The sequence below is a fragment of the Oreochromis aureus genome, linkage group 4 (assembly GCF_013358895.1).
Source record: "Oreochromis aureus strain Israel breed Guangdong linkage group 4, ZZ_aureus, whole genome shotgun sequence".
NCBI lineage: Eukaryota > Metazoa > Chordata > Actinopteri > Cichliformes > Cichlidae > Oreochromis > Oreochromis aureus.
In genome coordinates, this window is record NC_052945.1 from 14,473,106 (window position 1) to 14,489,411 (window position 16,306).

At 40.4% G+C, this 16,306-nt stretch overlaps 1 protein-coding gene and 1 long non-coding RNA gene across 3 annotated transcripts in view; one reads left to right on the top strand and one right to left on the bottom strand.

Moving 5' to 3' along the window:
- LOC120439740 overlaps nucleotides 1-5,326 on the bottom strand; it is a 64,287-nt gene extending 58,961 nt beyond the window's left edge. The window contains exons 1-2 of the long non-coding RNA XR_005612713.1: nucleotides 5,180-5,326; nucleotides 2,664-2,759 (exon numbers count right to left, since the gene is read on the bottom strand). This is a non-coding gene — a long non-coding RNA (uncharacterized LOC120439740). The remainder of the gene's footprint in view (nucleotides 1-2,663; nucleotides 2,760-5,179) is intronic.
- A 107-nt stretch (nucleotides 5,327-5,433) lies between these two features.
- LOC116325223 (transmembrane protein 235) lies at nucleotides 5,434-11,759 on the top strand. Of its 2 annotated transcripts, XM_039610720.1 has the most exons (5): nucleotides 5,434-5,845; nucleotides 5,930-5,977; nucleotides 6,879-6,956; nucleotides 7,409-7,546; nucleotides 10,477-11,759. In XM_039610720.1, the coding sequence occupies exons 1-5, from the start codon at nucleotides 5,794-5,796 to the stop codon at nucleotides 10,719-10,721; spliced, it is 561 nt and encodes a 186-aa protein (XP_039466654.1). In that variant the 5' UTR covers nucleotides 5,434-5,793; the 3' UTR covers nucleotides 10,722-11,759. The 2 variants fall into 2 exon arrangements, with proteins under 2 accessions (XP_039466654.1, XP_031601914.1); XM_031746054.2 differs by having other exon boundaries at nucleotides 5,448-5,977.
- Nucleotides 11,760-16,306: the final 4,547 nt, after the last annotated feature.

Here is a 16,306-nt window from a genome sequence, read left to right on the forward strand (position 1 = left end):
TGTGCAATCTGGATTAGTTTTAGTTATAAAAAGTTTGGTTACCTATACAATCTGTAACAGCTCTATAGAGAACCTCTGGCCATATTTTAGAATGTATCTAATATATGTATATATAGACATCATTTTATGATCTTTGCTTTATGATGATGATTTTTGACAAATGTTGACAATAAAAACTTAACAATATCACTGTTGTCTTTGAGATTTACAGCTGTGGGTCAGGCTTAGAGGACGTGTGTGAAATTTTTGTGAGCTGATCATCGGTTGGCGTAGAGCTCCTGAGTCCTAATCCTAACCGTAAAAATCTGCCACATCATTGTAATGTATCAGAAGCCAACATTATGCCTATCTGACTTTTATGACTACTAATTCATTGTGCGGGGAACTCCAACAAAGAAGTGTGGTGAGCTGTGATTAAAACATGAAATTACTTCAGTTTAACACTTACCATCAGTGATGATTTCAGATCTGCTTCCAATAGCATGAAGTAGAGGGATAACCAGCGCCGCTGGCACTGTCAATATTTTGTTACATCTGGGAGCCCAGATGTTGCAGTGATGCCAGCTGCCTGTGTCTGATTGTTGGGGCTAAATAATATCAGCAAACATTACTTTCAAATGAAAAGCGTTACAGTTTAAATAAAGTCGTATTAAGTTTGCTAATTGCGATATTTAATTTACGTGCAATATCTCCTTGATCCTGCCGTAATAAGTCATTTTTCTAATAAGAAGAGGATTTTCCCATTCACCACACTGGATGGCACTGTGTACCTCACTTAGTTCTTTCTATGCAGCAATAATCAGTGAAAATACCATATCCTGCTGCACAAGCACAAACACCTGGTAGTAAACCAGCACTCTGCAACTGACATGACCTTCATTAACCATTTTAAGAAACACGAGTTTTAGAGTGGGTTCAGCTGGCATTTACAGATCATTCTCAAGAAAAAGGCGTGTTTTCGCCACAGCCACATTTTCAGGTTACTAGTTGCCATCCTTCTGTCATCTCTTAGTGATTTCAAATATTTATGGTCCACAGCAAAATAATTTTTTCCTGAGAATTTCAGTTCTCTCCTGGTCTGTCTCGAGGGAGAAAATTGCACAGACAGAAATGGCACCGAGAAACACACAAAGGCAAACACACATACAGCCACATCTCTACAAAGCATATTAACTACACTGTGTCTGACATATCAGTGAAAGTGCCAAAGATCTGTGAAAGCATTTGCAAGCAAAATTTTAAGCAACACTGAAACTAAAAGAAAGTTTTGTTTGTTCTAGATGCGGGTCGGTGTTCTGGAGGAAAGAAACGGCAACACTACAGTAAATTTATTTGTGCTAGATTATCACACGCTTGGCTTTCTTCTTTTTTTAATTAGATCTGCTAGATGGTATCTCAAAAGTATACACCTTAGACAAGAAAACAAAGTGGTTGTTTTAAGCAGATGGTCGAGACTCTCTAAGCCTTTATGCAAATGAAGTTTAAAGGAAGTTCAGCTAATTCCTTGGATTGGCAGCAGCTTTCCAGTAGAACACGCACAACACGCAAATACACACAGTGGCTTCAGGGTAGACACACTGTGCAGCTCAGTGTCTTTTGGTTTCTTTGAATTGGATGTCATCTTGGAGGGGAAGAGGTCAGAGATGACCGGTGTTGAGGGTTTAAATATGAGGGTTACAAATTCAGACACACAGATTCAGTAAAAGGACTAGATGTTACAATCCCTGACAATGCATTGCTTTAAATGGAGAAAAGCTTGGGGGATGGCTGTTATGAGGAAAAGCAGCCCAGAAACTTTACCAGCGGCACACATCGTTGTGTGCCTCAACTTTCATTCTTTTACCCAAGCTAATCTGCTATTTTTCCTTGGTTAGGTTTAGGAATTAGAGATCTGATCTAAATTATTGTATTGAAATTTGGGACACATCGTCAGTAGTGGACCTTGGATTCATCAGGTGTTTCGGCCATTCGTCACTAGACACCCTCATCCAAGGAGGCCCTGCCAGGGTTGATCAGGCCCTGGAGTGTGTCACTGGTTTATGTTAAAATTGTTGTCAAATAATAATCTACCATGCAGCAAAAGACAGTTTATCCTTCATTATGAATGGACCGATTTCACTTTTGATATAAAGCCATAAAACAAAGACATTCTATAAACATCTTAAAGCGAGCAAGCCCAACTCCAATCAATGGAAAAGCTTCAAAGAGGAAAAGGTGGAAAGGAGCCCTGTGACCTTAAGCTGAAAGGCTGACAGAGACGAGCTAAATAAAAGACAGTTTTAGCACAGACCCTACAAAAACTAGACCGAGCAAATTTAAGGCGAAGACAAAAAACAAACACATAAACTATTGGATATTCATTTAAGTAAATAAAAATGTCATTAAAACCAGAATCAATACTATTTAACCAGAAACTGAAAACAACTTGAAGAACTGAGAAGGACAAGAGTGACAACAACCTTAAATTGAGAGTGGTAAACACAGAAAGGCCTGGCAGAGTCAGTTCTCAGAACAACAAGAGACGCAGAGAGAAGATTTAAGGCAGAGGCAGAGAAAGAAGCAGAGGGCATATTGGTTTCTTTGTGAAGAGAGAAGAAACTGGACGGGAGAAAGAGGTGCTTCTCTTATTAAAAAAAAAAGGAGGTGTGAATTTGTCTGCTTACCTTTTGAAGCTCTGTTGCTACATTACACTGCCCTCGCAGTCTTTACAGTCCATTACATGCGGTTTAGTCAATTTCACAAACGCTGTTTTTATGAATCTGTAAAGACAGATTAGCAATAGTAGGCTTAAAATATGCACGACAGCAGCCCAAAATCATTCGACTGGGCATCTGTGATTTTCTGTTAGGCTGTATCAAAGCTTATATACCAAGGCATGCATACCAAAATAAAAGCTAAGAACAATTCCCGCAAGTCAAAAATGAAACACAGTTGTCCACAGTTGTGAAATGGAATGGAGTACATCAGGAAAAGAGCATAAAGAATATTTGAAATGGTTGTTATAAAAGTGAAAACATGATTTGCTCTTACTCTGCACTCTATTTGGGCTTGAAAGACAGAGAGCAATTTTTGTTCTTCTAGGTGAAAATACTTCAGTCATTTAGTAGTGGTGTTGTACTACTTAAATGAAGCATGAAGAGTTTCACCCAGAATATTCTGTCGGTGGATGTTTGTTCATTTTAAAACAAGAAAAGCTTCTTTTTTTCAAATTAAAACTCTTAATAGCTTCTTCTAATAAGTTCTTGCAGAGGTTTTGAGCAAATAACTGACAAGTCTCCAGAATAAGAGGCCAACCTGTGCGCGACTGTGTCAACCGCTGCTCAAGACTCCTTCAAATGATTGCATAATTACTGAGCCTCAGGAACTCTGACACATCATGACATTTTATTCCCGCTTTTCACCCAGGATGGCATTTGCATTATTCTCAGGAAAAGAACTAAAAAAGTCATCTCAGGTTTTCAGGTGCACACAAGGTCTCTTTGTTCTGTTTGTTTGGAAATGCATTTGTAAAGCACTTTAGCAAAATATCTCCAACCCAGTACACAGCATGTGCAGAGCAACCCTGCTTGTACAGTGCGTGCAGCGTGCCTGGACTTGGAAGTTTTAAGAGATGCCATCAGAGTTGACTTATTGATCAGTTCTGGAGTAAGGCTAGGCTACAAGCATGGATGACCTTTTTTTTCACCCAGTAAAGACTCTGACATTGTGCAAAGAAGTGGTGCAGCAAATAAACACAATAGTTAAAAGATGAAGGGAACAAAAGTCAATAAATCAGGTTAAACACAAACTAGTTGGAATGTCAATTAAATGGAATTTCACTTTTTTTTAAAAACGTATATATTTAAGACAAATTAGCTCATTAGAAAAGTGTTCTCCAACAAACACCCATCCTATAACAGAACTGACAATATTTCTCTAATTAAAAACCACCCACTCAATAATAATCATGATGAGTGGAAAATCTTTCAAAGATAGACGCGGCGTGTCGCAGAGAGCTCAGCTGCCTTCAACACGCTTGATGTATTAGTTTTTTAATAAAGACGCTGACATTGATATTTATTTGTGGCTCACGCAGGAATTTGTCTGTGCGCTCTGGGCTAAACGCATAAGTAAAATTAATTCTGTTTCACTGCATGGTGTTTTTTTTTTTATTGAGATGTACCCTTCTGACTCCCCTACGTGTTGGAGCGGGTGCATTCAGGGAGACACAGCTGAAAGCCAGTTAAACTACAAAGTGGCCGGACAAGGTTCGATGTCTTTGAAAACTGCACTGATTAAGATTTATTTCCCAGCCCACACAAATCTGTCTTTCCTGGGTGTAAATGCATAAACTAAAGATTTTATACCAATTTCCAAAATTGAGAAAAAACATGGCATGTGAAGACTTCTACCTTTCCTTAGTTGTTCTAACTAAAGACAATGGAGTATTCAATATGACTAATAATCTTAGGATTAATAGGATGAAAGTCCTTGTTACAAAAGTGCCTTTCAAAAAATGCCTTCCACATCCTCCCTTAAGCGCATAAGAGCAGACTTTACATTTCAGTCTTCTTAATTAGAGAGTAGATTAATTTAAAAAAAATAAGCAGTTTGCTTGGATCACTTATTAACCATGAAACACTATTACCCTGAAGTGTGCAATTACATTCGACAGGGGTCATTAGAAAGTGTATATGTTACACCACTATTTGGATGACATGAGAATGCAGCCGTGGGTGTGCAATGAGCCCGAAAAGCAAGAGCAAAGAGGTCTGATTTTCTTTTGTTTTGTGGTGGAAAACGGGGGAAAACCAGCAGACAACAAGAGAATTTCCTGGTGAGATAGCCCAACATAAAGCAATAAAGCTACACAGGAATTGCCTCAAAACATCCTGCAGTGGCCAAGTCGGAGTCCAAACCTCACTCCAATTAAGAACAGTGGCAGGACTTGAAAATTGCCTTTTATTCACTATTCCCAGTGCAAGCTGACAGCTCCAGAGCAGTTTTACAAGGAAGAATGGGGTGAAATGCGTTGTCCAAACCCTCTCGCTACAGTGAGTTCAAACTTTGAAGTGTGGAATACGCATGTTTACATAATTTTGTTTTACAGCTGTGCTTACTTTGTATAATTTCATGAAGTTGTGAAGACGTTACATTAATTCATTTTTTTGTCTCACTGAAAAAAAGCTTAATTACCTACCTTCGGCTTTGCTACTTAAACTCACGTGTGTGTCACGTGTTTTTTTCCGACGACATCTATAAAGTTGCTCCATCTATTCAAACTTAGACTTTATTTGTTTATTAAATCGTTAATTTCTATTAATATTAGTATTTTGTCCTGTCTTTATTATATTACAGGCATCTATATTAATTAAAATATAATTGCAAAATGTTACCGATCGACGTTTCCCGGATGTAGTTTTATTTTGAAGATCGTCACCGGAAGTGCGTTGTTGTATTCCCGCATTTTGACCATTTAAATTGATCGTGGAGCACTTATAGCCACCATGCACACGCCCGGGATCCCTACCTGCACAGTGTTATGCGATGGCACTGACAAAAAAAATATTTTCTCGTCTAATTTGTCTCGCTTTGCATTTTTTGTTTGACATTGCCGAGTCGGATCTCTTTTATTAATTTGTTTATTTTGCTCTAGAACTATATTTTTGGATGGGGAGCCGGCACTTTGCGGAGAAGGATTTAGCTGGAGAGCTTTTACGCATCTGAAATCTTGGAGTATCGTTGAAGATCCCATTTTAGAACAATAAAGAAAGGGGAAAAAAATCTTCCCGTTGACGAGAAACTGTGCTCTATATGGGCTGCACGATGAAGTACGGGCCGGTGGTTCTATCGGCTGGGCTTACAGGTTTGCTCAGTTTTTGCCTCCTCGCCGTAGCGATTGGGACTGATTATTGGTACATAATCGATGTGAACAAACCCAACTACACAGGTTCAGATGACCTGAGTTCCCATTCAGGACTGTGGAGAATTATTGAAGGTATGCCAGTTTAACTTCATCTTTGATGAGCCGTTATTGGGGTCTTTACAGCTGTGCGACTTGTTAAAAAATCAGCCATCATATTCGCATAACTTTTGCCCTGCATCACACAGAGGTAATTTTGAGAAGCCTCCTCAAAAGATTATGAAGACTCATTCTAATTTGTGCAGATTTCAAATAGGTACACGAATAGAATCCCTTAATTTGACTCTAGTTGGTTACATGCAGTGCTGCAGAGGTTTAACATTGCCTTTAATTGCTAATGGATCAACAGCAGTCCCTCATTTAATCCTCATCACTCCAATCTTAGGTGAACTTGATGCACGGAGAAGCTGATGTCCCAGTGCCTTTATATTGGAAATGAGAAGCATGGAGATATTCTAAATGACGGACTACTCAAATTCTAACAACATTACCCCGAATCCACTGAAATTCAATTTTCATGCAGTGAAAATGAAGCCAGAAATGTTCTAATTGTGGAATACAGTTTGGGTAGGAAAATGGCTTTTAACAGTTGCAACTTTTACCCCACACATACCAGTTTCTGCAGCCACCTGCAGGAGAACACACAGGAGACGGAGGAGAGCTTGTGAAGGATGGTTTTGGCACAGCTGCAATATAATGTGCTTCCAGCTTGAGGTCCCGGATGTGTTCTATTTGTTGCGGGCGGCACCCACAGTTCATGCAATAAATGCCAAGTAATGATCCAACATGAAACTAATCAGGCAGTGCTCACCTGGAGATTCCCTACCAAAAAGGGAAACTGTTATTTATTTTCTAATATTGTCTACTATTCCCACACTTAAAACCACATTGTTTCACACCTAAGAGCAATTTTGCAAAGTCCCAGGGCTCTGCCACTGGTCCTGTCATGTGTAACCTTTTCATTTGACATTTTCAGGAGCAAACTGGAGTTCAGTCACCCCCTCTTTCACAGCAAATATGTCCAACCTGACAGAGGCAGAAAGGCACCTTGTCGGTGAGTGGGTTCCTTGATCAAGTGATGCATTTTAAAATGGTAATGGTAGCCACACAGGAGTATGTTCTTGGTAGTAAGGATTAGAGGTCTGATTGGAAGCCCAAAACATCTGTATTTGCAAGATATGCTATGCAATTAATCACATCCTGCAAATAAACATGACGATATTGGGGGTTGTTCCCCCCCCAAGTGTGCTTTTGTTACTGATCTTACTAGATAAGATCAGTTTTGTTAGGGTTTTCAGGAACACTTCCTGCTTGCAACGTTGACAAATAAAATGCAGTAATAAACTGTCCACTGTGGGAGAAGCACTCAATGGAGTCTCTGCTAGTTGATTTCAGTACTAACAATGGGAACAAAAAATCAGCAGGACCTTGGATGATGGGAGTCAATTTGAAAATCGCTGATTTTAAAAAATATATTTATTTTTTTTCAAATTTGTGTGTTTGCAGGCTTGCACAAAGTAGTGGTCATTTTGTTGCCCCTCAGCCTCGTCCTCCTGGTGTTTGGCTGGATCTTTGGACTTGTCAGCTCATTGGCCTCCAGTCCAAAGTTGCTGGCTGCATCAGCATCCTACTTTCTCCTCTGCAGTAAGTCCCCACAGAATCGCCTTTGTTTTCTTTTTCTGAGCCCGGATTCACAGCGTGTGCTCTTGCTTGTTTATGTCGGCGTGCAAGAAGCACAGCAAACGTGAAAACGCACGTGGGCGACACATCGTGGTCTTACAGGTACGTTGCGCGTGCATCCAAGAGACCCTGAGAAGCGTGCTTTCAGCTGTTCTCTATCACATCTGATTTAGTTGTGAGTAGAGGCTCTAGTAGTATCTAATTTCAGCCTTTATAGACATAAACAGTGTGCTTGAGCTGGCCGATGGCCAATGAGAAAACGGTGATTATAGTTATGTAAATATTTTATCTCGAAGAAGACGAATCGGCAGCTACGTATTAAATATCTCTGTGCGGACATTAAAAATCCCATTCAGCTTAATTGAGTTGAGTTAGGTAATGATCTTTTCGCACAGACTGTTATTAGAGTGGTGAAGATGGGGATTTAATGGTGAAAATAAGGATCCGAGGCGCAGAGCACTTTTGGACTGCTGTGAGCAGCACTTCTGTCTCTCCTTTCGGTCTGTTCCTTAGATTTTGTGAATAAACGATAAACAGCGTGACTATCTCCATTCAGATGCAGACATAATGGCATGGTGAGAGGTGGTATGACGGCATCATGTGGGGCGCCACGTGTTGAAAGAACATTTTCACTGAGCTCTACCATGCTGAAGTGTTTGCTGGGAATAAAACTAGTTGTATGTCCAACCCAACTTAATCGGGTGCTAAATGCTCTTTAACTCGACATCCCTGACAGTAAAGTCTGGGATGTCAAATTGAACCCACGCGAGAATAGCACGGGTAATTGTTTGGTGGATTGATAGCTAGTGAGTCCCGTTTCTTGTCCGCTCTATCCAGACAGCACATCTCTACAACTCCCAGTTGCAAGAGCATTAATTATAACTTTGGGCGGCGTACCGACTTGATTCTCCTAACACGGTTTGTAAAGGTGGGGGGGGTGATGTGTGAAAACAGCTTCAGTGTTTCCCAGTCACATTTGCATTAAATTAATCAGAATTGCAAGCTGGTTCCTGGTGAGCATGAACATAATTTTAGAAACCATACCACCAAACATTCTCAGCATGGAGACTGACGTAATTGATTGCAGCATGGAGGCTGATTGTTGATCACAATGAAGTGGCTCAAATTTACCGAAGAGCTTGTCATTGATTGAAAGATGCAGTCAGACTTCCTCCTGGAATTACCAGTGGGCACTTTCTGACGTCATTTTCCATCTGTCCTTTTTTGCAGAAATTGGTTGCGATAAATTCTATTACGCAGAAAGTTGCTCTTATTAAGAGTCAAATCAGAAACGCTCTCCTAAAAATCTAAGTGCAAAAGTGTCATAATCATGCACAAATCACACTTAATCTGCTTTTCCCCCCCTCTCCTTCCTTAAATGGCGGTGGAAGGGCCTGCTTTTGTCATCAATACTGTAACACAAATGTATTTTTTCCCCCCTCTAGTGAAGGGTTCAGCTGTTGAGCAGCTGCCATAAATATCCATCAAAGAATCCATTTGATTAGGTCTGAACTCAAGTGGAATGAGATTGAATCTCTATTTGGTTGAAATTGAGGGTAAATGCGCAAATCTGTGACAGACATAGGACTTATTATACAGTGTGCCATCGCTGCTGACATGCTCAACCTCCAATGTCACATAGAAACAGAGATAATTTAATGCTTTCTATCGAATGTCCTGTCCACGTGTGTACTCCAGGAGACCAGCAAGCACTAAGCTCTGCCACTTTCAAAACCACTGATCATATAAAAGGAAAAGAAAGCGGGTATAATGGATGTCTGCGTGTTATTGTGCTTTCTCCCCTTATTCGGTGCATTAGCAGTAACAACGTATTTTAAGTTTGATATTTTGGTAAAGGTCTTCGTAATCCCACTCACGCTGCATACTGCAGCACTGATGAATCTCTTTGGATTTTTCAGAGGGGGGCAACCTGCTATAAATATGAGCTATAGCAAAGCTGACATTTCTATCTCAGACAGTATGAAATAATGCCCTTCTTTAGATACTCAGCTCAAGGTTTAAAAAAAAAAAAAAATGCATTCACTCCATTCACATGGTGGTATTTTAATTAGTATTGCTTTGTCAAGTAAGCTCAACAGATGTTTAGTAAATTCCTAGTGTGGGATCAGCGGTGTAACAGCATGAGTCTCACATAAAGTGGTGCACAGATAATGTACTGTACTTGGGAAATGTACACTTTCTTTTTGCTGATGTGCAAATTAACCACAGTACATGCAAAGGAAGACCACAGCTGTGACTTTTTATTTGTTTTGGGGGGGTTTTTCTGCATTTAAATCATCAGTAATTAACTAGATTTAATTGCAGTTGACGACTGCTCAGACTGGTTTTCCCTCCCTCTGAGTCTGACTAAAGGTCGACCTGAATTGCTTATTTAATGGCTCAATATTTTGAGGTGTTTTGAGGTTGACATTTAATGATGTTATTCCTGTCGGCTCGCCTCTGCGGCAATTGTTATGTGAGACATTTCATCTGTCCGTTTGGGAAAACAAGAAATCAAAAAATATTAGAAGCACACTTAACGCCAGATTAAATTTGGAGCCGCCTTTGTGGGCACGTTTCCTGAGACTGATTTGAATTGGCCGGCGCTTTAAATTGGTACACGTGAACACGTTTATGTCCATATTATCTTAAACAGTCTACTGAGCAAAGGATGCGTTGGGGGAAGTATTATTTGCTCATCAATGTGTCATTACTGTAATGACCTAACTGTAAAAGCCGATTAAGTGTGATGCATAAAGGTGATCATAGTGCTCAAGCGCTTTGTAATTTTCTTTCCCACTGATAGATCCGTTTTGTGTTGCAGCTAAAAAGGGAATGTGTTAAAGTCTAATAAGGCCTTTGAGTTGATGAGCTGTCTGTCTGTGCTTCATCAGGTCTTTTCACCTTGTCTGGGGTTAGCGTCTACATCAAATACTCCAATCAGGCCATGGAGGAGTTCCAGCGAACTGTGGCCCCAGAGAATCTCGTCTATGTGAACGTGTCGTTTGGCTGGTCATTAGCCACAGCCTGGCTCTCCTACAGCCTGGAGGTGGCAACAGGCCTGCTGCTCATGCTGGCTGCCAGAATAACACAAATGAAGGGACATTATGACTCTGGTGTAGCCATTGCCATGTTATAGAGTGGCACATTCTGGTTTCTGAGTGAAACTAAAGAAAGCTTCAATTTTTATCGACTTGTTTTTATTTATTTATTTGACTAAAACAGTTGGTCACACAGGCCAGGGGCCAGGAATGTAAACCGTTCTGCAAGCTGGCTTTACAAAACTGCAACTGTAGACACAGATGCTGTTGAACATCTGCTTCATCATTGTTTTCAGAGGCTAGCTGTGAGGCCTTGTTATCCTCTTGGTAACATTTTCTTTCCATACGTCCTTGTAGACTGTGATGTTGTAGAGTAAATCAAACCCAGACATGAAAACTAAGCTTACTCTTCCGAGTAGTTACTGTAAAGATTGGCAGTTTTATTTTCTTATTTATTTTTTTAAATGTGTTCACATGTTTCAGGCTCGGTGCTGTATAATTTGGTAAGCTAAAGCTTTAAGCAAAGGACCAGTTATATTTTATGGTTTAATTGGTTTGATGCATGCTCGATAAGACTTGAGAGGACTCGAATATGGTTTAGTGTATTTAAGCATGTGTGCATCAGTAGTGTCAAGTACTTCATTCAAGTGGAAACGCTGCTGATTCTGCAAAAGTAAACCACCAGGCTTTTAAAAAGCCACCCGGGAGACTAGACAGTATCAGACTGTAGTTTCTATCATTTCTAATACTTCATAATAGAATTACTGCTACACAGTTTTTCCAAATGCCAGGGGAAATTTGCATTGCACAGCTTTTTGAAACCTCCAAAGAAATGATGTAGACGTCAAGTCATTTGGTGCTGAGAGTTTGACTAAAGCAACATCTAAATGTTAGTTTGTGCGTCTGTCTTAAACACTTCTGTAGCTAACCCACCAGTCCTTACATTAATCATGGAAATGAGGTTAAAGATAAGTGCACTCCTGGGGCAACTGCAAGTTATTTTCAGCAGTAAAGAATATGTGCATGTGTCGCTGCCTGCTTTACTGTCGCCAATGACTCAATATTGTGAGATTCTGTCTGTTCTGGAAAGACTTTTCTCTGTAATTCAAATAAAGTGAACACTGTGAAAAACACAACATTAAGCATTTGCTGTAAGACTTTATGTTGTCGTCTTTTTTTGTCTTTAAAAAAAAAAAAAAAAAAAAAGCATTCATAACAGACCTTATGCTTTCATAACTGAGCAGCTGTGGAAGAAAAGCCAGATTAATGTTTCACATAACCTGCAAACAGAATTAAAAAGGAGAATATTACCTGTGATTTTTGAATAAAATTTCACAAATATGTGATGATTTATGTGACAATTTGATTATTTAAAGCAGCATCTGTTGTTGTGAGGAAATTTGATCACTTTCTTGTGCGGAGTAAACCACAACTGAACACCAGTAGGGCCAAAGAAAACTGTCTGTAAGCTGAGTAACACAGGAGAGGCTCCTTATGGCTTCATCTGGAGCAGGGATGAAGAGCACCCCTCAGCCTGAGTATGTCATCTGTCAGGAGTTGGTGGAGCCAAGGAAACAGAAGATGATCTTGGAAAACAAACTTCCATCCTGAATGAAATATGGCCTGTTTCAAAAGGGTGCTCATGCTTAACCAGAACCAGCAAGACTGTTTGCTGGACTTTGCTTTGTCAGACTCTTTCACATTGGGTTATTTCAAACGAAAGAAATGCGGTGTAATCAAAACTATTGTCGGCATGTCAGGTGGCATAAAGGCGAGATGATTATAGGTGAGCTTTAAAATCTTGACTTTTCTGTTAGTGTACCTTCAAAAAAGCACAATAAAAATCTATATATGCCAAATATTTGTATATATAATTAGTGCTGTCCATCCTAGCTCAGGACACCCTCTCAAAAAAGTTCAAAACCTCATGCATTTTACTTCTTGAAGTTACTAGAATGTGGGCATGTGCTTTCTTTTGGTGGAGTCTGTGAATATAAATGAAGCCCCCAGACAGAAAAGGAAGAGTGTGGGGAGAGAAAAAAAAAACTACTGGATATGGAGATGGCCTCAGAGGAATTCAGAGATGCCTGAACAATATGCTGCAACGCTGCTGTCCATAAAAGATGCATTCATTCATATGCAAAGCATCCTTGCAGAGTCAAATCTCTGTGTAATTGGTTATGATTATATAACACAGACTCAGGATAGTTAGTGCTTTACTAACATCTACGTTGATAATTGCTGGAACAGCAGTAACAATACACTGCTCAAAAAAGAAAGGAAGATTTTGCAAACACATCAGATCTCACTAGACAAAAAAAATCATTCTGGTTATCAATACTGATATGTCTCATCTGGAGCCATGTGTTAGCAACAAAAGGATACCACAGACTTTGATGTAAAATGATAATTCTCGACCTACATAGGGCTAAATTCAAAGACATCCTGAAAATCAAAGTAGAAAAAATAGATGCACCAAGCCCGCAACTCAAAATGGTACTCAGTAGTTTGTGTGGCCGGACAATGAGTCCTAATGAGACAACGGATGGTGCCCTGGGGGAGGGGTGGTCTCCTCCAAAATCTGGACCAGGGCATCACTGAGCTCCTGGACTGTTTGAGGTGAAACCTGGCAGCGTCGGATGGACTGAAACATAATATCCAAAGGTGTTATATTGGATTTAGTTCAGGTGAGCATGGAGGCCAGTCGATGGTATCAGTTCCTTCATCCTTAAGGAACTGCCACATGAGGCCAGGAAGAACTGAGGACCCACTGCACCAACTCAGGGTCTGATAATGCGTTTAAGGATTTCATTCTGGTACCTAGTGGAGGTCAAGGTGCCTCGCCAGACCATCACTGATCCACCACCAAACTGGTCACGCTGAACAATGCTACAGGCAGTTCAATAAGAAGAGATCATTAGAAGGAATTGAAATGGTTTATTGATTTACAGAATTCAGTTTGCAGTTAGAGTCCAAGAGCCCATCACCCCCCGGAGACCCCCCGGAGTCTAGACGCTGTTGGTGGAGATGAAGATGGAGACTTGAATTGAGCCCGAGTGACGGGAGAGGTGGTGATGGGGAGGAGGTGGGTTGCACAGAGGCATCTGCAAGGAAGAATTACTGATGCACAGTGAGATTTAAAGTACAAAGCATGAAGGCTGATTGGCCCGAAGGAGGCCACCAGAAAGCTGATTGGACTAGACCAGTGATGTCACAATCAGCTCGAAACAGGAAAGTGGAAGTGATATAAAGCTTAGATTAGCCGCCAGCACCTGGGAAGCAGACAGATGTGTGACTACAGATCTTCCTTATTGAAGTTACGTATCATGGAGAAGATCACAATGTTCTCCACAGCTTCTTCAGACCCATTCACATCTGTCACATGTCCTCAGGATGAACCTGCTCTCATCTGTGAAAGGATAGGGTGCCAGTGATGGACCTGCAAATTCTGGTAACCTCTGCTGCATGCCCAAATGGACTCCAGGATATTGGGCAGTGTACAGGGCCCACAAGCTGATGCCAGGCGCTCAGGCCAACCTCGTGAAGTCAGTTTTTGATCGACCGGTCAGAGACATTCACACCAGTGCCCTGCTGAAGCTTGTTTTGCAGGGCTCTGGTGCTCTGTAGGTGCTCTTCCTGACGCAGATATTGGTCCTGGTGAGGACCTTAAGGACCTTCTGCTGCTCTGCTATTTTTTTTTATAGACACGTTCCCAGTATTGATACATTGCAAAGAACTATAAACCATACAGGTTAAAAAGCTTCATTTTTTTCAAATAGAAAATGTGTTTACAGTAAAAAATGGAATGCATAAACTAACCTGAACTATCTGAAAGAACACTCTAAAGGCTATTCATTATACTGCACATCCTCAGCTTTTAGCAGCCTACCTTCAACATAACTATAGGGTACCTGATAATAAGGATCTTCCACTGGTAGCTTTCATAAACTGTGACACAAGGAAAAAAAGTGATGGCCATAACGTGAAATGCAATTTTGGCTAATAGTTTTGTAAGTGGAATTTTCAACCCCAGGATATGGACCTGCATTAAACACACCTCTAAATTATACAGCTCAGCACTCTAATGGGTAAAGGAGGGCAGAAGGCTTCGCTAAGGGTGCTCATGACAGAGATAGACGCTTAAGCATTAAAAGGTGTGCTTGCGTTTGCCTAAATGTGATTTGCAACATCATGTCATGTGCGTCGGCGAGTCAATCAAAACCCAAACCATGAAACATTGTGTCCACTCAGCTGTTTGTTTAGCAGCTACTGGACCAGTTTCAGATGATACAGAGAGGAGAAAGCTATAAAAGGGAGACCAAAGCACAGTGGCTCAGTCTTGCAACCCTCTTTTATATATTAGGCCTGCTGAAATTCCATTAAACTTTTATGGAACATAATAATTCAATCCGCACTGGCAGAAGAACGCCAAAGCTGGTGCAAATCCATTACTCTTCGGGTTGCGGCCTTGTCCTAGACAGAGTGCAATAATTTTGTCTTAGACAACCTTTAGGCATTGAGTTTTAAGAATCCATTTTTTCTAACAGAAATGCTTTCTTTGATCAAAAGCGAAGCTGTTTTCTAAAACTTTCAAATATACTATTAATCAGTAAATTGATCTCGTGCAAGAAGTCCTCGTGTGAGATTGATTTGGCGTGTCTTTGTAAACATTTGTCTTGTCATTGAAGTTCTGTTCCGCCCATGTTTCCAAGTTTAATAAGGCTTGTGTTTTTGTTTGTGCCTGCACAGTTTGGCAAAAGTTTCTGGCTAATATGACGTAGTTCCAACTATTTAGAAATTACAGGAAACAGAACCCACTACTCAGGGGATCCAGGGGCTTATTTATGCAGGACGTATTTTACTGGGATGGTTTCAGTCCACATATCCAATTAGAAGTAAGGGTCACTGCCTATCGGCACAAAATTGTTCTGAATAATCAGCTTTATCTCACAATGAGGCTCTTCTATACAGATGAGAGTGGTTTATCTAACAATACCTGTCCATAGGGCACCAGGGATCACTGAATGATTGGAGGATTATGAAATTATGTGAATCATGTGCTACAGCCCTCACAAACAGCCACCAAATCTCAGCCTAAATTGACACCTATGGAAGGTTTTCGACTGAGGTGTTAGTCAACACAACACAGACAGATCTGGGAACAGGTGGTAGCCCAGCACCTTACTAAGACACCTTATTTTCTGTTTTGTTTTACTGTTGCTGTGAACAGTGAAGTTTCCATAATGTAGTACATATTTCCCAAATATAGCACGATAACTCAGACATAACGTAATCCAACCATAACAGTAACGTGCTATGTATTTTAAAGAAAGGAGTAATTCAAAGGAAGATAGGAGACCAGGTGGCACACAAGGGACAGGAGCTGTGAGACATAAATTAAACAGTTTCATCCATCGATTTCCCACACTGTATGAAACTAGTGTGTTGTGCCTCTAGTCATTGCTTTCTTTCTGTAGTCTATCATTATAATGAATCTTCCACCCACTCTAATGTTACAGAAAAGCTAATACATCACGAGTCAAGGACAGCAACAGTCTTACTCACTGGGTATAACACAGAGTCGTATTGTCGTACTGCTGGAGTGCCCTTGAAACGAAGCAAATTCGAGAACCGCACAGTGAAAAAAGGTCCAATTAACCAGCTGTGGAAGATTTAAAATGTA

Bases quoted from the DNA above. Each gene is read 5' to 3' on its own strand.
- LOC116325223 (XM_031746054.2), top strand. From the start codon at position 5,794: ATGGGCTGCACGATGAAGTACGGGCCGGTGGTTCTATCGGCTGGGCTT. The intron at 5,978-6,878 runs GTATGCCAGTTT...TGACATTTTCAG, and splicing joins ACTGTGGAGAATTATTGAAG to GAGCAAACTGGAGTTCAGTC. The intron at 7,547-10,476 runs GTAAGTCCCCAC...GTGCTTCATCAG, and splicing joins ATCCTACTTTCTCCTCTGCA to GTCTTTTCACCTTGTCTGGG.